The sequence below is a fragment of the Myxine glutinosa genome, chromosome 6 (assembly GCF_964187855.1).
Source record: "Myxine glutinosa chromosome 6, kmMyxGlut1.1, whole genome shotgun sequence".
Taxonomy (NCBI): Eukaryota; Metazoa; Chordata; class Myxini; order Myxiniformes; family Myxinidae; genus Myxine; species Myxine glutinosa.
The window spans coordinates 38,396,985-38,419,348 of NC_136266.1; the positions used below are offsets into that span (position 1 = coordinate 38,396,985).

Genomic DNA, 22,364 nt, shown 5'->3' on the forward strand with positions numbered 1-22,364 from the left:
GCTCAAGGTCATCTTCCATCTGCTTGGAAATCTGCCAACATTACCGCTTTGCACAAAAAAGGTGCAAAAACAGATCCCAGCAACTACAGACCAATCAGCCTTCTCCCAATTATCAGCAAAGTCATGGAATCCATCATTGCTTCAGATATGAAATCTTTCCTCTTCTCCAATGGCTTGATCTCTGATCATCAATTTGGTTTCAGACCTGGTCACTCTACTCTGGACATGCTGCTTCTGCTTTCTCAACAATGGATGGAGGTCCTCAATGCCAAACAGGAAATTAGAGCAGTCTCCCTTGACATATCACATGCCTTCGATACGGTCTGGCACCCCGCTCTGCTCACCAAACTCTCCTCTTTTGGTATCCATGGAAATCTCCACGCATGGCTGGCGGACTTCCTCTCTAGTCATAGTCAACGTGTGGCCCTAAATGGGTTTCTCTCCTCTCCTCTTCCTGTTCAGGCTGGAGTTCCCCAAGGCAGTGTTCTGGGCCCTGTGCTTTTTCTAGTCTTCATCAATGATCTCTCTGACTCTCTTGAAAATCCTCTCTATCTCTTTGCTGATGACTCTACTCTCTGTCGCTCCATTCTTCATCCCTCAGTTCGGCAGTCTGCAGCCTCCTCACTCTCTGCAGACCTGGACAAAATCAGACTGGGCAAACAAGTGGAACATGTCTTTCAATCCTGACAAATCTCACACTCTTACGATGTCTCTCCGAAAAGACCGACTCGACAACCCTCCCATCCACTTTCTGAATAATCCTCTCCAAGAAGTTCTGTCACTCAAGCTTTTGGGTCTCACTATCTGCCATGATCTTTCCTGGGAAAACCACATTTCAAATCTGGCCTCCAAAGCCAGTCGCCGACTGGGCATCCTCCGTCGTGCGAAGTCCTTCCTTGGCACACCTGAGCTCCTCACCACATACAAGGCTTTCATCCGCAGCTCAATGGAATACTGCTCTCCCCTCTGGCTGGTGCTCCTGCCTCACACCTAGCTCGTCTTCACGCTGTTGAAACCAAAGCATTCAGAATCATTGGAATCTCCCGCGATGAAGCTAACTCCAAGGGCCTCTCACTCACTCACCGCAGGCAGGTTGGTGGTCTTTCCGTCTTCTACCGACTCCTCTCTGGCTTCCCCCCCCCCCCCCCCCCCCCCCCCAGCTCTCTCTGGGCTCTGTCCCGCAAATATTCCTACAGGTCGCACAAGATCTGCCTGCAACCCTCTTATAGACTGCCAGGTGTTCCAATTTTTCATTTCATTTCGTGACCTGAAAATCGGGTGGGCATCAAATTGGCATGATAATATAGAAAAAATTAAGAAATAATGTTCATGACTTTTCACAAGTCGGATTCTGGTACGTTAGTCTGTAATATAATGTTGAAATGTATAATTTTATTTCCAAAATCTCCGTTTAGCCTCGAACGCATTTCGATGTATTGACCAATGAGGATCGCGCTTATTCGCGCTACGAACGATGTCTGGGCTTCCGGCTGCGAGTAAACAAAATGGCGGCCTCCAGGAGCAGCGACGGTGATGAGGGTGGGAGCGAGAAACGCTGTTATATGTGCATTTCTCCGGCCAAAAGATCAAGTTTAATACCTTTTAGTGATATAACATGGCCGCGATATTTGCAATTTGTTCTTACGTGGCAGAATTTAGAAGGTGATCAAGCTGAAATTGCGAGAAATTTCGTGAAGAACCACGCTGACGAATTCGGCGAACGTGGCAACAGTATGGTAACAATACCTGCTATAGCTATACCGCATGATGCAGCGTTTCATCAAGTGTGTTATTCACGATTTACCGATAAACAACGAGTGAGCAGGGTGCAAAGCAGCATGAAAAAGAGAGAAGAAAATGCAGCCAATACTGGTAGGTTGAATAACTTGAATAATAAATCATGACAATGCTTCAAAACTTAGTTTGATTTTTTTTTTTGTGAGGTATATGTAAAATGATTTTGTGTGTAGTCGAACGATTTTGAATTGAAGGAACTGTCCAATATTTATGCAAGGAGGTAGGGCCGAGGTGAAACGAATAAATTTTTAAAAGGAAGTCTGAGGAAGGGGGGGGGGGGGGGAGGGAATCTAGTCGGGCTAACCATGACTTGAGGTCTAGACATTTTAAACTCACATAATTTTAATTGTTTTCTTTTATGTGTATTTATTGCAGCTTCAACATGCAATGACATCAACGTCAACATTGACAAGGTGCATAAAGGCCCACAACCAGTCAAGAAACGTGCTCTACGCTCCAGCTTAGGCAAGCCCAAATGTTCAGCCAGATCCCAATATGTGTTGCCTAATATATGCATCCTTTGTCAGAAAGAGAGAACAATCAATACAGGCAAAAGGGGCCGAAGAAAAGAGCCTCTAACAAGGTGCTCAACAATTGAGGCACCAAGACTGCAGCAAGCTGCTAAAGACAACAACAATACAAACCTGCTGCTTCAAATTCAAGACCGCGATTGTGTTGCGATAGAGGTAAAATACCATGGTCGCTGCTACAAGGAGTATACCCGGTATTTAGGCAAGCTAGCAACAACACCTAATGCAGAGCAACAAGGAGACTCCAACTACTCAGAAGCATACACATTATTTTGTGCAACAGTCAAGGATCTTATAATAGACAACAAGGAAATCTACAGACTGAAACGACTTAATGACATGTTCATGAAACAAATCAAAGCAACACACGGAATAGAATCAAACTACAAAAGTGGCTTTCTCAAGACAAGACTGATGAAAACATTTCCACAACTATGCTTTCTAACCCCGTATATGCGCTGCCAAGGATACCTTGTGTATGTTAATGACATCTCCACTGAAGTGCTGGTTGAAGAAAAGAAAGTGTTGCAAGAAACCATGCATGGTTCAGGTGATGACACAACAGAGATAGAACAAACATCCGACTCTGAACCAACCCCACCAAAGCAACCTGGGTATACTGAGAATAACCTTAGAGAACACTACTTCACTGCGCTACAATTGAGAAATGCAATAGATGAGATCAAGCCAAATATGCCATGGCCCCCAACCTCTGAGCACCTGACAACAAATGCCGCAGAAGCAATTGTACCTGCCTGTCTCTATAACTTTATTGCATGGATTGGTGGGAGTGTCAGACGAACCTGATTCTGATGAGTTTGTAAAGATAGAATCTACAATACATAGAAGAATTCTCACAATTGCACAGGACATCATATACCTCCAATCAAAGGGAAGGAAACAGATGCCCAAACATTTGTCACTTGCAATGACAGTACGTCATCTCTCAGGTTCAGCCCAATTAATCAGCCTACTGAACGGGTTTGGTTACTGCGTCTCAAACTCTGTCGTCTTAAATCATGACACTGCACTGGCTAACCAAGAACTACATCATGGAGAGGATGCTCTTCCATCAATCATTCAGGCGGGCAAGCATGTCACACTCGTATGGGACAATAATGACTTCGGGGAGGAGACATTGTCTGGGCGTGGAACAACGCACAATACCAATGGGATTATAATACAGCGACCAAGTCAATCCCATGAAGTAGTACAACCAGCACCAGTCACTACAGTTAAGAGGACGCGGGAGAGATCGATGCAGCCACCTGCAGTGAACCTTGCCACATATTATGGAGGGAAAAACGAAGGACCCGCTCCATTCGCAACCAGCGTTCCAATGGATCGAGCAACGTACTTCCCATTACTCCAGCACCCTAAGACGATAGACCTAGCATACCACATCACCAAGTACAACATTGACGGGACTCTGCCATCTTGGACAGGATTCAACCAACTACTGTCTTGTGTTGAAGTTCCACCAAAGAGCGTGATAGGGAGATACCCTGTCATTGATGCCACTCCGACTGAAATGAATACGGTACTAACAATACTGCAGAGAAGTGTTCAGATCGCCGACAAGTTACAGTTGGAAGCAGTCGTCATTGTCGTTGACCAAGCCATCTATTGCAAGGCACAGCTCATTAGATGGAAGAATGCACAGTTCATGAAGAGACTGGTAATTCGACTTGGGGCATTCCACACTGCAATGTCCTTTCTTGGCTCTATTGGAAAGAGATTTCGAGATGGTGGTCTCCAAGACATCCTGGTTGAGTCAGAGATTGTTGCAATGAGGTCTGTGAATGGAGTGTTCAGCGGCAAGCATTACAACAGGGCAGTTCGAGCCCATAAGCTGATGTCAGACGCGATGCAGCAGATGCTCCTGGATGCATATTTTGAATCTATTCCAGAACATGAAGCGGGTAGAGTGAAGGAACTTTTGTCAAACTTAGCTGAAGCTTTCCCACATCCAAACTACCATGTCATTCTCAACAGTGACAAGTTCAAAGACTTCAAAACCTCCTTTGACAAATTCTTAGAAGCAAGTGACACCAAACCAACATTTCGCTTCTGGAGTTCATACATTGAGACGGTGGAGCTTCTCTAGCCCATCTCGAGTTTATCATGACGTCAATGCGCACTGGTTCGCTTGTACGCCGCGTAATTGTCTTTGATGGGTTAAAATATCACCCCTTACACACTTATTGGACCTATTAACAGTTTCAAAATAGCATTGGTAAACCACCATGGATCGTAGTAGCAACACCGATCACAAATATTGTACAAAAATTTAAAATTATGCAGGTTTTAAGGTCCAAAAACATGACTTTCTGATAAATGCATCAACAGCATGTTATTTTACCAAGTCGTTAAAACAACATTTTTACTACTTTTGGGGGTCTGAATTAATAAATATTGCTGCCAAGACCAATGTGAACATGACATCATATAGTTTGTGTTGTTTTTTTACTGTGTAAATGGGTATTTCAAATGTAACATACAATTGGTGTATACTGGTGTTTTGGGGCAGCGGTTCTCGGTAACGTACCACGATATCGCTTGTGAAAAAAAACAAGATGTTTTGGAGGTCATAAGGCTTCATCCCACACTCTTCTTGCCAAATCCCTAGGTTCAGGTCATGAAATCAAAAAAAAAATAGATATCCACCCTATGGCCCTGTGTCTATTATGGTTAAACTCCCAAAATCAAGACTCTTTGCTCACCTTCACTCCTTCATTCCTCTTTTCTCCCGCCTCTGGAACAAACTCCCTCACTCTCTTCAATCCCACTCCACCCTCCAGGTCTTTAAAACAGCTGTTCACCACCATCTTCCCCCATCCAAAACCTTGATCTTTTCTACCCCTGCTAATTTCACCCCAATTCCACTTTTTTGAAATACCAACTTCTGTCCTGGAAGTCCTTGGTGTCCTTGTGTTTTATACTTCTCCCTCCCCCCCCCCCCCCCCTCTTCCCACGCCTCCTCCCCCCAAGCCCTCTCCCTTCCACACATCTCCCTGCTCTCAAATGTTGTGTTTGTGTGCTTCCCCTTCTCTCCCCATCTTGTCTTCCGCTCCCTCTTTTTATATAATTTGTTTGTCTGGTTGATTTGTTTGTGAAGTAAATGTTAGCTCTTTCACGAGCCTCGATTCAGTATCCAAAAAAAAAAAAAAAAAAACTTTTCCAGATATCTTGTTCACAAACACACGAACACACACACACACACGGACGGACACGATCGATGCGTTACTCCCTGGCAGGAGTAATAAACCTGAAAATAGCAGAGCCAGAACCAGAATTATTTATTTGGTCTGGGAAGCCCATGCGAGGTTTCTTCTTCTTCAGCCTCTCAACCCTGGGTGAATATGCGACCTTTTAAAAAAAAAGTTGGAATTTTGCCAAATCTGTTTTATTCGTTTGTTAATATATCTCAGCCATTGACAAATCTGGAACTAAGTCTTTATAAGTTTATCAAACACTGACACCGCGAATGACATTCGCTGAGGTTAATGTTTATCTCTTCTGAGGTAAAAAAAAAAAGAAAAAAAGAAAAAAAAACAGTTTTAAAGCATTATACATATCAAACGATACATTTTATTAAACGGGGAAACCTAATACACACGTTGGTGGTTTTAAAATGACAGAATATGTCTTTATTAGAAAAAAAAAATGAACATTGAAGACGACGCTGCTAAAAAAAATACACCACTCTAACGCATAACCACGAGTTTAAACTACATTTACAACAAATATGAAAACTATTTTCATATCACAATGTTAAATATAGAATATATAGAAGATAATGTTTTAAAAAATGAGCCCTATCTTCCAATGGTAAAAACATCCTTCAAAAAATTCCTGGATCAGGAATAATATCCTGAGCTTCACCAAAAACTAATAGCTGGGCGGCTTAGCTAAAAAATTCGGATCGATTGTGCCTTTTCCCTTAAAAGCATGAAACTTGGCACATGGCTAGAATACCCGAAAAGAAAGATTTTTAGTCCAGGGGGCATCCCCAATTTCACCCCATATGGCGGCCATCTTGAAATTCAGGATGGCCGTCATACAAGACCTGTTTTGATGAATATCTCCATAATTAGAACAGATATCAAAATGGTTGAAGTGTCTATACCTACATTTTTAGGGTCTAGGAATCCAATGGCAACATAAAATATTCAATAGTATATGGCAGCTGCATCATGCATCATGATCAGGTCGAACGCAGTGCCATCACTGCATCATGATCAGAATAAAAGCACCCAGATGACCTTCGACAAACATGTCAGATCACTTGTATCAGTTATCGAAGAGCTAGGTAATCCATTTCTTGAAGAAACTGCTGACCTTTTGGTCCTTGACACAAAGGATATAGCAAGTGCATCAGTCGTACAAAGTGTGAAAGACGTGCAGAAAGTGGGAAAGGAGGCTCTGGAGTCATTTGTGCAAGAGAGGCTGATTGAACGCTCAAAGCCTTTGTATGATGTCGTCCCTCGCAAAAAGTTACCTCTGTTTGGCAGCTCATCAGTAACAGACCAGCTGACAGATAAACACAAGGTAGCCTCATTGAAGAGTGATGTTCAACTGTTTTCTCGCCTCTATATTGCCTGTCAAACCCGCGAGGGAAACCTGGATGAATTTTTCCGTCATGAAAATCAATCTTTCCCTCCATCTCTGTCCAAGGATGGGAAGCTTCGACCTGGTACGAAGAGCGACCTTTTGGACTGCTTAGAGGAACTTTCACCATCAAGCACACAGATGCCAGAGGTGACATGTGTCTTACTTGACGGGGCAGTAATTGTTCAAAAGCTAAAGCCCGATGTTGGCACAGTCAAAACATTTGGCGAATATGCCGAAAAGGTCTTCATCCCATTTGTTTTCTCACAGTACAAATCTGCAACCCGACTTGATCTGGTGTGGGACCGTTACCTACGACAGCCTTAAGAGCATGACCCGTGAAAAGCGTGGCAAGGGGGTTCGCCGACGAGTAGATACCTCAGTTGAAATTCCTGGACAGTGGCAGAACTTTCTTCGAGTTGATGAAAACAAGCGTGAACTCTTCAGCTTCCTTTCCAATGAAACAATTAAATCATTTGAAGACCAGCGCAAGGAGCTAGTTGTCACACTTGATACAGAGGTTCTTACTGCTCCACCACGCATTGATCTAGAATCACTCTCCCCGTGCACTCAGGAAGAGGCAGATGGTCGGATGTTCCTACATGCTGCTGATGCAACACAGATAGGGCATAGTAAGGTCCTCATACAAACTGTGGACACAGATGTTGTCGTGCTTGCAGTTACAGCATCCCAGAAGCTTTCAGTGATGATATGGTTACAATTTGGGACAGGCAAGAACATGCGATTTATCTCTGCACATGATATAGCCACAGCTCTTGGCCCTGATAAATCTAAAGCCCTCCCCATGTTTCATGCACTATTTGTTTTCATAATTATTGTTATGTTTGTGGGGGGTAGGCATGAAATACCTGAGGAAAGTTCAGAATGTGTAGGTTTCAGTATGGACCTTGTGATGCGAAGAAGAAGAAACCAATCTCGATGTCCATAAGCAGGGTAAATATTCAGGTTAAGAGTGTTTGCATGTCGCCATAAGGAGGGTGGTTTTGTGCTTATTAATTATAGGGCTTATGGTGAATAATGCCCAGTATGTATTGCCTCTGATTTTTCCCTGATGTTCTTATAAAACTCAGCCGGCCAGGCAATGGACTCATTTGCTCACAATGCCGCCAGGGCCGACAGAAACAGCATTTGCCGATCGACAAGTAGACCCCGACGTCATCCGAACATTCCCGAACAGCGATTAGACTCCGCCCCGCTGATGACTCGTGATGGGGGAGGCCACGCCCAGAGATTCGTGACTGGTTAAGAAGCGATGGAGTGATGAACAGAGCTCGGTCATTGGACAGAGTGCGACGTCAGCGGTGGAACATTCGATAGCTAGGAGAGCAAAAAGAGGCCGTCTTGCCATCTTTGTCTCTTGCTGTTCTGGTCCTGGCTGAGTGGCGGACGGTTGCTCCTCTCGTGCGCGCTCGTGCAGAGAACCTTCGGAGCATTGTGGAGTTTTTGCATCATTGGAGAAGGGGGGTGTTGTTGGACTGTGGTGTCTTTCCGGAGAGCTGGGGCCATGTTGCTCTTGGCAGTGGTGAGGAAGGACTGGTTTGAGTGCCTGCTCGCGCCTGGGTATTTTCTGAAACGTGGGTTCGGCGACATTATCAGGGTGCGTCCCGCACAAGCGGCTACACCAGCAGCAACGACCAACGCGCCCCCGACGCACTTTGGGGCCAGAGCTGAGGGTCAGCCCTACAGTACAACAACAGGCATTTTAAGGCCATTTTCACTGCTAGAGCGGGGGTTAGCCTTGTGGGCCCCATGACGATCTTCTCCATTTTGTCCTATTTCCTACATCTCCCCTCGTTAGCCCCCTTGCCCGCATTTCTTCTTCCACCACCTTTAGCCAAGTCTTTCTCGGTCTTCCCCGGCCTCTCCTTCCTTCTACATTCATTTCCATCATTCTCATCAAGGGGTCAGCCCGACAGTAAGGGAAGTTATTTTTTTATTTATCTTTCCCCCTTGTTTGTATACGAGTCTGAATGGGGACATCTCAAATTAGGAAATAGTTTTTACCTCACATTAATTTTAATTGCTTGCATAATTTTCATGAAATCATTATTTGTTGACTTTCAATTTCTTTTCTTGTTTCGTTTTTGTTTTGTGGGTTCGGATTAACCTCGTGTGTTCCTGATTAGATAAGGCTTCAGGCCTTTCCCGCGCGCGCCAAAGACAATCCCGCCAAGCCAAGATTCAAAATGCGCCTCGGAGTTCAAGCTCGTTTCGGCTATTTGTGTGAGGCCGGTCTTCATCGGCCACGGACAGGACATTATTTTTCAAGTGCAGTGAAGATCGCACATCCAAAATTCGAACTTCTACCATATAAAAAAAATTATCTACCATATAAAACAGTCAGTTTGTGTGTTTGTACAGATGTCTGTCCCGTTCATAAGGATAGGTCTTGAAGGCCAATCTTTTAACACAAATGTGTGTTCGCCACGATCTATTTTTGGGGATGAAACAAACTCGAAAAAGATTTTCCATACAAGTAATAATTATTTCTCTTCTTTTGGAATTGTAGATGGTGGCTTGCAAATCGAGCCTCAATGGCGGTATACAGAAGCTTTAAATAAAAAAAATACAAGGCACGGACGTGAAATTTACTGCATGTGATGTGCAAACACGCGTTTAGCAAAACGAGTGTTCATTTACATTCGTATGGTGTCTAATAAATAAAGATATTAGCACACCCTACACTATAGGCTGAGGCTTCAGACTTTGGCACGCTCACGAGGTTGCACCGTCGAATAAACTGTCCCAACCCATCATATTTGATGGGCTTTTTACTAGTTAAACAGAAATTAATGTGTCATCCTCTTAATACTGATTCATAGACTGATGTGATGGCCACATTCAAGGAGTTCACCATAATAGCTGTTTTTGGGCAGCTGCACATGCATGGGACTCAGTGACCCAACCAATATTTAAAAAATGAATGACATAAGTTATGGTCACGTACCATGTCCGATGACACTGACCAACCTGAAGACTTTAGGTTTTAAGCTTTCAAATGAGAAGGTTGACAGCAGAATTGATACGTTATGTGAAGGGTATGAACACTGATGTGACCAAGGACTTGCATGAGGATGACATCCCCATCCGCAGATGAATTGCAAAATTGCAACAGTGAAGCACCTGTGGTCTGCCAGATGACGAGATTGTTGACATGGTTGTTATTAGGCCAAGTAAAATAAATTGTGTTTCTCATCCCCATCCACTTCCTTTTTGACGGCTACCTCCTTTTTTTACAGCGAAGCCCATAGGGCAAAGCCGTCTAGAACAGTTTGTCTGCTCGTAAGTCCCCTCAAACGTACACCAATCAGAGCTGAGGATCTGGTCACATGACAGGGGTGATGTGATGTCATTACGGCGGCTGACTCCGCACACCGCCATTTTGATTCCAATTTAGTTCAGGCCGAACATATCGTCGAACCTGTCATATATCACAATTGCCATGCTCTACCCTTACGTTTTTCATTCAGTGTGAAACACAAACAACGCGATTGTTAAAATGATCATCAAATATGGAAAGCATAGGCGTTATGGGTCTTCCAACAACACAATACTTATAGGCCTAAGGCTTCATGGCTCACCTTCAGGCCGCTTCTGACAAATTAGCACGGGTGTTTTAATGCAGTAGTATCATTTTCGTAATAATAATAATAATAGCGTTAATACTAACAATATAGTAAATATAATCGTAACACTGCAATCCCTTTGTCGTTATTGCAAAGTTTCTAGATTGAGGTGGTGTATGGTTGGTTCATTGTTGACTCGAAACATAGAATAAATCAGTGGCTTAATGCAAAAAAAAATTTTTTATACATTATTTGCTAACTGGTAACCCCACCCAGGTCATACTATTCTCTTCAACTAAAGTATCAAACAAGCCCGGCTACGCCGATGTTACCCTTTCGGTCTTGTTTTATTATAATTACGATTTACTCTCAAGACCTCAAAAAAGAGGGAGGAAAAAAAAACCAAACTGATTATTTCATTCCCACACACTTCCTTTTTGGAGGCCATACGTTGGTGGGTCGTTTTTTTCCTTATATCAAATTTACTAAAATGTTTGCATGTTTTTAACTCAACTGGACTACAGTCCAGTTGAGTTCATCACATGCTGAACCCTCCGGCGTCCGTCGTCAGTTAACTTTTCGACGTTAACACTCCAGCGTCCACAAATATCAACCGATTCTGATCAAACTTGACATGCAGCATCCTTACCCCAAGGACCAGGTTGGTATTACATTTCAGCCCGATCCGTTGAAAAATGGTGGACTTAGGCGACCATTTTGTTTTTGGTCATGTAAGACGTTAACACTCTAGCGTCCACAAATATTAACAGATTTTGTTCAAACTTAGAATGTTTAACCCTTACCACACAAGGTAGGTTGCTATTGCATTCCAACTCGATCCGTCACAAAATGGCCGCCATATTGTTTTCAGCTCCGAAACGACGTAAAGACTTTAACGTCCACAAATATTTATGGATTTTGATCAAACTTGGTGTGTGAGACTCTTACCACACAAGGTAGGTTGCTATCACATGTCAACCCGATCTGTCACAAAATGGCCACCATAGGCCGGCATATTTTTTTCAGCTCTTAAGAAAAGCACAAGAATTTAGGATGTGAAACTGAGAAAGAAGTGAACACAACATTTACGGAAGTGAAATGTATATATAGAAATTGACAAAAATATTTTTAACTTCATTTAAGTCAAATCTAGTATAGACAACTGACCTACTTTAAAGTTGTCCAGTCAGTTCAGTTGAGTTCTTCCTTCCCTGGTATTCAGACCCCTTCACTTTTTTCACATTTTGTTATGTTGCAGCCTTATGCTGAAATCGTTTAAATTCATTTTTTCCCTCATCAATCTACACTCAATTCCCCATAATGACAAAGAGTAAACAGGACTTCAGGAAGTTTTGCAAATTTTTTTTTTTTTAAACAAATGAAATATCACATTGACATAAGTATTCAGACCCTTAACTCAGTACTTAGTTGAAGCACTTTTGGCAGCGTTACAGCCTCGAGTCTTCTTGGGTAAGACGCGACAAGCTTTCCACACCTGGATTTGGGGATGTTCTGCCATTCTTCTCTGCAGATCCTCTCAAGCTCTGTCAGGTTGGATGGGGACCGTTGGTGGACAGCCATTTTCAGGTCTCTCCAGAGATGTTTGATTGGGATCAAGTCAGGGCTCTGGCTGGGCCACTCAAGGACCTTCACAGAGTTGTCCCTAAGCCACTCCTGCATTGTCTTGGCTGTGTGCTCCGGTCGTTGTCCTGTTGGAAGGTGAACCTTCGGCCCAGTCTGAGGTCCTGAGCACTCTGTTTCAGGTTTTCATTAAGGAATCAATTGGATTTACCACAGGTGAACTCCAATCAAGGTGCAGAAACATCTCAAAGATCATCAAGAGAAATGGGAGGCACCTGAGGTAAATTTCAAGTGTCATAGCAAAGGGTATGAATACTTATGTCAATGTGATATTTCAGTTTTTTCTTTTTAATAAATTTGCAAAACATTCTAAAATCCTGTTTTCTCTTTGTCATTATGGGGTATTGAGTGTAGATTGATGAGGGAAAAATGAATTTAAACGATTTCAGCATAAGGCTGCAACATAACAAAATGTGAAAAAAGTGAAGGGGTCTGAATACTTTCTGAATGCTCTTTATGTATTAAAATTGTCTTCATTTGCGTTTGTACCCGGAAGGCTGGCAGACCTTTTAAAGCCATGGTTTGCTTGTACAGTGTTCAACGAAACAGTGGGGGATATTTTGAACTAATTTGCAATTGGGGAGTTTGACCAGGCATCGCCCATCGACGACAACTACCAGACAGCTCAGGTCAGTAGTGCAAGTCCGCATATATCTAGTACCAGTTCAGTACACACAAAAGCATAGTACAGCAGACGGTGCCACTGCTGCAGTGGATGACGTATCTGGTATATGGCCAACGTCATTTTTAATGGTACATGGGATGTGTTGGAGACCACCATGTGGTGGCCATCTTGAAAATAAAAATAAAAAATCTGGAAAATATCAAATTATAAGGCACCCCCTCCTCTTTTTTTGAAAAGCCTGGACAAGAAGCTAATAATTTATTTTACTTGGCCTTAACCCCAATTAAGAAAATGATGATGGTGAAAGTGACAAAGAAGAAAAAAAGCAGAAGATGACTATTGATTGATCAGGGAATAAAACTTGGAGAACAACATATGAGCTTCATACAAGGGATGAATTTTGTCTCTCAACAAGAAATAATGAATACTGTACCTTACCCAGATAAACTAATGAAGGAGACACCAAACTTTATAAACAAATGACTCTTAAGGAAATGTTTCAACCTCTTCATGAAGCCGATGTGTTCTCCACTGCCCCTCATTCCTCCACACTTTATGACAAAATCGCCGGAAGAATTATGTTTTCAGGTTGTCAGTCATAAGTTTTCGTTACCTTAAGTTAAGAACGGCTGAATAAAACCAAGTTAAACTTGGTACAAGTATGTATAATGATGTAAGGATAAACGGATTACATTATGGGGTCAAGAGGTCAAAGTTTAATTCAGTAAAAATTATGTTCCTGTGCTAACTTGTGAAACCAGGAGATGTTGACCAAACTGGGTTTAAGTATATATTATGTTGGAAAGATGGGCTGATTCGATTTCATCATCAAAGGTCAGAGGTCTTGTCAGGTAAAACTGTGATACCTGAGAACAGCTGAAGGGATTTAAATCAAACTTGATTCAAGTGTGTATGATGATGTAATAATGTGGGTGGAGGCATATCAGTCGACGTCACAGTGCCATTCTACTGACATTTGTTACAAGGGGAAAGCAAAAGCTGATCACAGATGTTCACCCATTATGACATAACTGCATCTCAACCCAAAACACTTTCACTGTCCATCAAAAACTGTCCATCAGATGTTGTGCTAATTTCTGCAATACTTTGTCTTTTACATATCTACAGGGATAAATTAGTGGAAAAGTACAAAATCAACGCAACGTGATTTACTGTACTTACCTGTGTGTTCTCTCATCCGAGTTCAATTATCGGCCCGATTCTAAACCGTCAGGTTGTTGCTTCGCAGGTAGGGCATTGCAAAATGTGTGCCATCTTTGGATGGGATGTTAATCTGGAGACCGATCGAGCAGTATTGATCGCAGGAGGATGTTAAAGATCCCACAGTGCTTTTTGACAAGAGGACAGTTATTGCCAATACCCTGGCCATATTCCAGCTCTAACCAGCTACGGTAAAACCTGAGGTTGGACTATCTGGTTCCTGAAAGACGCAAATTGTCCACACCCTGAGCTGCTGCCCCCAAACTAGAAACAGGAAATGGTGTAAGATAATAATCATCAGGTAATGCACTGAAGTAATTTGAGCAATTTGCCTTTTTTAAATCACTCACTGAATGAATGAATGAATGAATGAGTAGCGGGTATTTACTGTTCCACAACACACTCCACTTCATCCACAAATGAGACACCAGGCCTTGCTGCCCCATGTCATATAAATGAAAATGGTGCGATTTATGCAGGATGCAGATCTTCTGGTGCACGAGGCAACGCTAGAGGATGGCTTGGAAGCCAAGGCCATAGCAAACGGGCACAGCACACCACGGGTTGCCGCCACGTTTGCCGTCGAGTGCCATGTGCGTCGTCTCCTGCTTACGCACTTCAGTCAGCGCTACAAGCCCCTGGAACCAGGAGAGGATGGTGCAAGCGAGGAGGCCAAGGACGTGATGATATTAAAAAAGCAGGCCGAGGCAGTGATGGGCAAAGGAACAGTACAACTCGCTCAGGATTTGATTGTCGTTGAAGTACCTCTTCGAAAGACTGAAGATCAACATGAAGGTTCAGATAATCAAACGCCAAATTGTAAATGATTTGTATTTTGCTGTTGTCGTTGTGTGTAAACATTTATTGCTCTGGTTTTCATCAACAAATATATCCTTGTTTGCAGATTAAAAACTACAATAACTATTTTTTGTTTTGAAGCAACTTTATCAAAGTACAACATGTCAAAATTAAATAAGTGCAGACTCCAATGTTGCTTTGGAGTTGTTACACTGTGGGTGTAATAATTAAGTGAACAAATGCAATAGTTAAATGTGTTAAGAATGAACAGGCAGTGCACAGGTCAGTCCAATATACAGGTAAGGAGTTGGAGATGAAAGCACACCTCTGCCTCTCCCCCTTTGACATGATCACCACACTCGATGGTTGCTCCAATTCCCTTCATGCATGTTTCCCTCAACTGAAAAAGTTCATTGAAAGTGTCACAACTAATATGTGAACGACAATGCATGGTGTGCAAAAAAAAAGGTAAACAAGCACCGAAGGTATGGCCATTGTGGAGAAATGGCATTGGAAGCTTCACTTGGGCAACGGTGGACTACGACTCGGGATGGGCCAGTCGTAGGTGTCAGGTAGGAAGGAATCGTATTCGTTTTCCCAAACCTTGGAGCGAATGTAATCATCCTTGGAGCGAGGCTCAGGGTAGTGGAAAGCCATATGGTTGGCATACACAAACTCAGCCACCTGAATATCAAAGATAAGCACACAAATAAAGAACACAACATCCCAATTGCAAAAGCAATGCTAGCTTTTCCTCAGGTAAGTTTTCGTTATGTTTAAAGAGGCACTACAAGGTAACCATTCCTAAAAAGTAGAATTTTTTTTTTTTAACTCATGAGAATAATCTTTACAAGGGAGAAAAACTGTAAAAACCATACGTCCGCCATTTTCTTGTTATGGTAAGATTAGACGTCTCCGGAAGTCTTGTAGTCACAATCACTCTACCCTATAACTTTTCTGTTCAATGTAGAACAACCAAAATTACTGTTAAAAGGATCATCAAATTTCTGAAAATTAGAGCTGATAAGCGTTATCACCCTTGTGGAGGTTCTAGGCCTCAGGCTTCAGGTGCGAGCCTACGGGCCAGTGCAATTGCAATCTATCCGAGCTATATAACCACAACGTACCATATATGCACGTAAGCAGTAGTCACGTTTTTGCTTTGTGTGTAACCCAGGTTATTTCATATTTTGGGAGAGATCAAGGCAGCGGTCTGTTGCCAATACACCACCCAAATAAAGGTATGGCCAATTTTATAATAGAGGCCACAGTGTTGCCAATGCACTGCACAAAGAAGATGAGCAATTTGGATAATAAATCGAGGCCACAATGTGTTGCCAATATGTCATTAGAAGTCTGTTCCCACGCATCATTAAAAGTCATTATATTTGAAACTCTGGTTTCAAGTCCCTTAAAAGTCATATTTACTCTCATGTCATTAAAAAAAGTCATTATATTTGGGAAAAAGTGCATACGGAATATGCGCACAACGCCACTCGTCTTTGACTGACCCCGCAGCACAATGCGAGTCCTTGATACGAGATAAGAATTGCTCTGTAGGACTGTACATGTCGTAGGTACACAGTTATATATATATATATATATATATATATATATATATATATATATATATATATATATATATATATATATATATATATATATATATATATATATATATATATATATATATATATATATATATATATATATATATATATATATCACTAGCGAGGTACCCGTGCTCTGCACGGGGATGCAGCCCAGATACAGAGCCTTTCTTACTTATCCTCGTCAGGTCTTTTGACACACAAGACCGCTTTTCTGCCTACAGTGTCCCCTTTTTCTATACCAAGTCGAGTCTCATGGAAGAGCTGGAGCACAGAATGGACCAGAACATGGCAGAAGGAGAACATTGTACAGCCGGGCAGAGCGACAACTGGAGACATTTTGGAGGAAGAAAGAGTGAAGGGAAGAGTGCTGTATACGTGCCAAGAAAAGGTCAGAGGCAAAGAACAGGAAGGGAATTTAGCCCTGCTCTCATATGTAGATAGCCCTCAAGGAAGCATAACCATAGAGAGAATTTGGCGAATCACATCCATCATATGCATCACAGTGTAGCTTATATAGCTATTAAAATTATACATTGTGCTAATTGAGCCGTTTGCAGGGTCTGATGGCAATAATCCCAGTTAGCCAACGATGCTGGACCAATTCGGGTTAAACACCCTGCCAGATGTACCGACAGCCATTAATTTGGTCCGGCGTTGTTGGTTAACTGGGATACCGCCCAAATTGTGTGTGGCGTTTAACTCTGCATGTTGATCACCTTAACGGCGATTTGGATGGAAACTTCACGGATGTTACTCATCGGTGGGTACAGCTGTCCTTTTGAGATTTCGTCATCGGTTACCTGTGCTGCCAATGCCTGCAACAAATTGGGTACACAGCCCCAACACAATAATGATCAATGCACACAGCAAGTTATTCACATGAAGGGGGTCCTGCCTTTCAGGGTTTATGTTGAAAATTTCATACAAATTATTTTTCTCCTGTTGACAAAGCGACAAGACACAGATGGTGCTGTTCAGGACCGGTGTTGATATACGTTTGTGAAAATCTCACCTTTTGGGTAGTGGCCCATGGTAATGCCCTGCAGAGCCCTCTCGCATTCGTGTTATCCATTTATCCATCATCACCACACCAAGTGTTTATGGGTCAAAACATTGTTTCATAGACTTGATATTGCAGAAAAATTCGTTTGTACATCAGCAGGTTACCTTTCAAATCTCTATCCCATAATGGGTTGGTAACTGGTATCCCTCGTGGATATCATGTCCAACTTTCCCTCCAATCTCTTTTGCTTTGTTTTTCCCCTGCTGAATCCGTCAACCTTCTACTGGATTGAGCAATCATCTTGTTGAATGCCAAGGTGAATCCCAACGACAACCTTGTGTGCTCAAAATGAAAGCATCCATCCTTGTGACCTGTTCTCATCCTCGAGCATCTGATGGCCATGAATGAGTCCGTTTCTGGGATACGCTTGGGTTGGCTCTTTTGGCGTTCCCTTTTGAGCACGTAGCTTATGATGCTGGGATCTAAGTTTCTAATCACATGTACAATGTGGATTTGGCCATTGTATCCAAGGGTGCACTAATGTGGCCCAATAGCCTCGTCTATATCATATACATAAACTCCTCCATAAGCCTTAGATCACAAATTCTCGTAATTAAGCCAAATGTCTGTTTCCTCCCCTCCTCGTTATGAGCGATTAGCGTTGCTCCTGTAAGGGAAAAACAAAAACAAGTCTGTTTGCTCAACGCTTGAGTTCTTGACAGTTTGCTGAAGACTCGAGTTCAACGCCAATTTTTTAAAGTTTTTTTTTTTTTAAATAAAAAAAATTGGTGACTTAGATAAATATTGTGCAATGCCAAACACTGACAGATTAAAAGGAAAGCTGTTGATGGCATTCTCGGAGATATTTCGATTGAGGCCGGAGTTCCACAATGCAGGGTTGTAGGACCGTCATTATTTTGGGTCTACTTAGATCAATGCTCAACCTATTTGGAAAATCCTTTGTCTTATACAGTTTTGTCGATGACTACACCCTGTGCAGAACAGAACGCCATACTTCTGCGAGGCAAGCTGCTGCAGTATCCATCTCTTGCAGAACAGGAAAACAAACGCCATTGGCCAATCACCTGGAACATGTCTTTCAATGCAGGAACAATCCTGCACTCACCATTTCATCACAAATATTGACCTTCAATCAACGTAGCTCCCTCCCATAGGTTACTTCACTTGTCGAACTTCTGGAAGAGGTGGACCCTGGTACACTCAGTCTTCTCAATCTGTCACAACCGGTGTAGGGCGGACCACACGGCCAAATTGGCTTTCAATGCAGGTCAATGCTTCAGTATTCTTTGCAGAGTGAAGTGCATTCTGAAACAGAGCTCATTAAAGTGTACAGGCCCTTAATCTGAAACATGATCGAGTTGGTCCCTTCTCTGGGATGGTGCAGCTGCTTGCCATCTTTCTCCCCTGGAGGTCTAGAGGTGGTTAAGTCCAAGGATTTTTGAACAACCTGGCATCGCCATACATCCAGAACCACCTTGGCCTGGAAGATGCCGAGTAGGCCACAACTTCTTCCCTGTGCAGCACAAAGTTCTGACATGAATGCCATCGAACACGTCTGGCGACATATGCATCGGGAGTTGTGGAAAAGCCGATCTCTGCCAAATAATATGCAAAACCTGCAACGAAATCTACGTATTTTACCAAATCTTGATCAGGCTGTCATGCTGACTATCATTTATTCAATACCTTCATGGGTTCAGTGCTATTTTGATGCCAAAGGACATGCTACCAGATACCAATATATGTAGTCCACATAATTGTGTTCATGTCTCTCTTCTTCTCTTCCCTTGATAAGCGGTGGGGTCCAATAGTACCAAGCTTCTGCCCTGCCTTGACCATGATACTCCTCCATTTCCCCATGTCCTCAGCCAACTCTCTCAATCTACCTCTTTTCCCCCTACTTTGCTCTCTCAACCTATGCGCTCTCTTTGCCATTCTCACCAAGTGACTTGCCCACTTTTTAAAGCAATCTCCCCCATCAAGCCCATCTGCACACCAATCTCCTCCCTCAGTTCATCCATCCTCCTTTTATCCACCCTCTTCATGCCTGCAATCCTCCTGACCCAGTTTTCTCGCAGATCTGCAAACCTCCGTTGTCGTTTCTCTATCGGTGCCCACCGTTTCGAGAGCGAAAAGGTAGGCCGGCATCACAGAAGACAGTAAATGTTCCCTTTCAATGTTCTAGATATTTTTCTGTCTGCTATTACTCCTTCCAACCTCCTCAACGCATTTGCACACACCTGAATCCTCTTCTGCACCTCTTACTATCTTACTATCCCAGTCACTGTTCCCCTCAGATATTCAAACCTATTTCTTTGCCCAATCTCCTTACCCTCTAACCTTATCCATCTCGGTGTTGCCATCACCAACTATCTCTCTACGGATAGTGCCGTCGGCCTTTTCCAGCTCCACAAATCCCAATGCTCCTCTAACCTCTTCTCCACCAGATGTCTCGGCATGAACATCCCACCCGTCGTCCCACTACCCTTTCTAGCCCCGTTGCTCATTGCCTATCTCGATCTCCACACTTTCTTATCCTCCCATCCAGAATCCTCTGCAGTGGCTTCATGATGTGTCTTAGGAGTGGAATATCTTTGTACTTCCCGGATCTTGAACATCGACCTTCCTCTTCCATATCGATACAATTAGCCCTGTCCTCCAATCCTCCCGAATCGAACCTCTCACATACATACAGTCATACATACATACATACATACATACATACATACATACATACAACAGTCTCTTTGTCCAATGATAAAATAATGTTTGTATCATAGATCTTGAAAATAAAAGTTTGTTTACAATCAGGGGTGTTCATTCTACTCTGGCAGGTTATTGTACAAGTACATTTAAAAACAAAGCAGCTTGAGACTCTCCAGCAAGACAAGTTCAACTGCAGAGGCATAAAACTTCAAAAGATGTCTTTTTGCAAGACTGATGTAGCAACAAAACTCACCTTGGCTGCATCTAGAAAGACATTGTCTCTGATATGTCTCACTCCACACAGAATGACAGCTAGAGCCACACCTGGAATGGAAAACGGATATTCAGTTTAAAGATAGCATGGACTGTTATGCAGGGTGGAATACCAGAGGTGGCATGGTGTGATGACATTACTTAGTGGTACAACTGAACTTTTTCAGCAAGATCGCATTATTAATAATAACAAGTGAATCCTCTTGGATTGCGCTGAGGTTCGGGCTTGGAATTTCTAGGAGGAAGTATAATTTGTATGCAATGAAAGTACATGTAATATGGGATCGAGTAAGATCGAGTAAGCTTCACCAGTGCGCGTGCGCGAATTTACGTCACGTCGGCAGCGAGAAGGCGTTCCCCAACACGAACCAATCAGGAACTGCCACGCCCACTTATATGATCTCCGAATTCCTGTGACAGGAATTAGCGTTACACTGGCTGGAAGTCAATCGCTAAAGGCGCTTCCTCAGCGCCAATAATATGAACATTCCTATTTCACCGGTATCAGTCAAGTAATGACGCTGATGGTGCGGTACAGAAAAAAAAACCAAAATTGATCACCGAGCTAAAAGATTTAAACATCTTAATCTTATAAATAAAAGTCATTTTCTGTGCACCCTGTCTGTCTATCTGTCTGTATTGTGTCTGTGTGTGAAAGACACCAATCACGCCCAAACTACTGGACCGATTGCCATCAAACTTGACGCAGAACAAATTGACCTCCTGTTGAACATAGGCTACTTTTTTAATGACCATGTGTTACATATTACCTCCCCAAACCCCGGTTACAGTGCACCTCAGAGTCTGGAGCGGGAACATGGCAGAAAGATTTGTTATTTTGCATGTTCTATTAAACCATGGTAAAACCACACCAATGCAATTGTAGAACAAAACAATTTGCCACGTTTTCCTTTTTCCTTCATAAACATTTATTTACCTTTAACGAAAGTCATATCCATGTCACACAAAAATCTTAACAATATTACCTGAAACTAAAAATCCTACAAATATATAATAACAACAAAGGCGGAAGTGATGGATCCGTAACACATGGCTAATTATGACATCACTATATTACATTCTAAATGATATTGTGGCAGTTTGTGAGTGTGGCATCGACGTCACCGTTCCCGCCCCCTCCCAACGGCAAACCAGAGTCCCCCATCCTCTCCCACTTATACCTCCAAGCCCAAAACCACGAGACTTGTGCGAGAACTGCGCTGTCCCGTCGAGATCCCTCCCCTCCGAGGTGAGCTCCTTGCCCTGATTCATTCCCATCGGAGTTAAACCTTTATCCCCCTCTTCCCCCCCCCCCCCCCCTATATTCCCATTTAGTGTTCCCCTGTCCAGACCTTTTCATCCATTTGACAAAGCCTCCTGTCTGCAGACAATGGCTCTGATGGACCACCAATGTGCACTTGTGAAAGACTTTCCTCAGCCGACCTGTAAAGTAGGGTTACCATATTTGAACTTTCAAAAAGAAAAGAAGACACTCCATCCAGTGTGTTCATGTATTATTGGCATGTGTTTGTGAGGGACTTGCCCTGTCCGGTTCGTGCAAGATTTGGGCCAGGGACTTCCCTCCTGCCAATCCGACGGGAACGTGGGATTAAAGGTTGTGGATGTTGGAGAAAGGGAGGAGCCTCCTTTGCATTCTCTGGGGGGGAAACTATTTGAACATTCTACAGTCAGTGCGCCTCCCACACCTCTCTCCCACCCCAACTAGGCCAGGCTTTGGAGCTGGTGTGATGCCCTCTTTGGATCGTTTTGTGAAGGTTAATCTGGGTGAGCTGGACGTCCAGGTGGCAGCCTCCCTCTTAGATGGGGTGGTGGCCATGGGGCACCGTTTCTTCCCCGGTTCGGATGTGTAGGACTTGTGTGAAGATTTTGTTGCTTGGCTGATATGTGTATTTTGAAGGGGTTTGTTAAAAAGAACTA

The 22,364-nt window shown here is 42.9% G+C and overlaps 2 protein-coding genes across 13 annotated transcripts in view; one reads left to right on the plus strand and one right to left on the minus strand.

Moving 5' to 3' along the window:
• ELAC1 (elaC ribonuclease Z 1) overlaps nucleotides 1-22,364 on the plus strand; it is a 42,468-nt gene that overhangs the window by 16,072 nt on the left and 4,032 nt on the right. For all 3 annotated transcript variants that reach the window (XM_068119845.2, XM_068119846.2, XM_068119848.2), the window contains exon 4: nucleotides 14,492-14,807. In XM_068119845.2, coding sequence (XP_067975946.1) covers nucleotides 14,492-14,807 — 316 coding nt within the window. The remainder of the gene's footprint in view (nucleotides 1-14,491; nucleotides 14,808-22,364) is intronic.
• Nucleotides 14,854-22,364, minus strand: part of ME2 (malic enzyme 2) — a 37,696-nt gene continuing 30,185 nt past the window's right edge. For 9 of the 10 annotated variants that reach the window (XM_078779730.1, XM_068119840.2, XM_068119843.2 and 6 more), the window contains 3 exons: nucleotides 20,407-20,477; nucleotides 17,140-17,238; nucleotides 14,854-15,494 (listed from right to left, as the gene is read on the minus strand). In XM_078779730.1, coding sequence (XP_078635856.1) covers nucleotides 15,330-15,494; nucleotides 17,140-17,238; nucleotides 20,407-20,477 — 335 coding nt within the window. In that variant the 3' untranslated portion in view covers nucleotides 14,854-15,329. Of the gene's footprint in view, nucleotides 15,495-17,139; nucleotides 17,239-20,406; nucleotides 20,478-21,778; nucleotides 21,870-22,364 lie in introns of all 10 variants that reach the window. The other variant, XR_010984924.2, reaches the window with a different exon arrangement.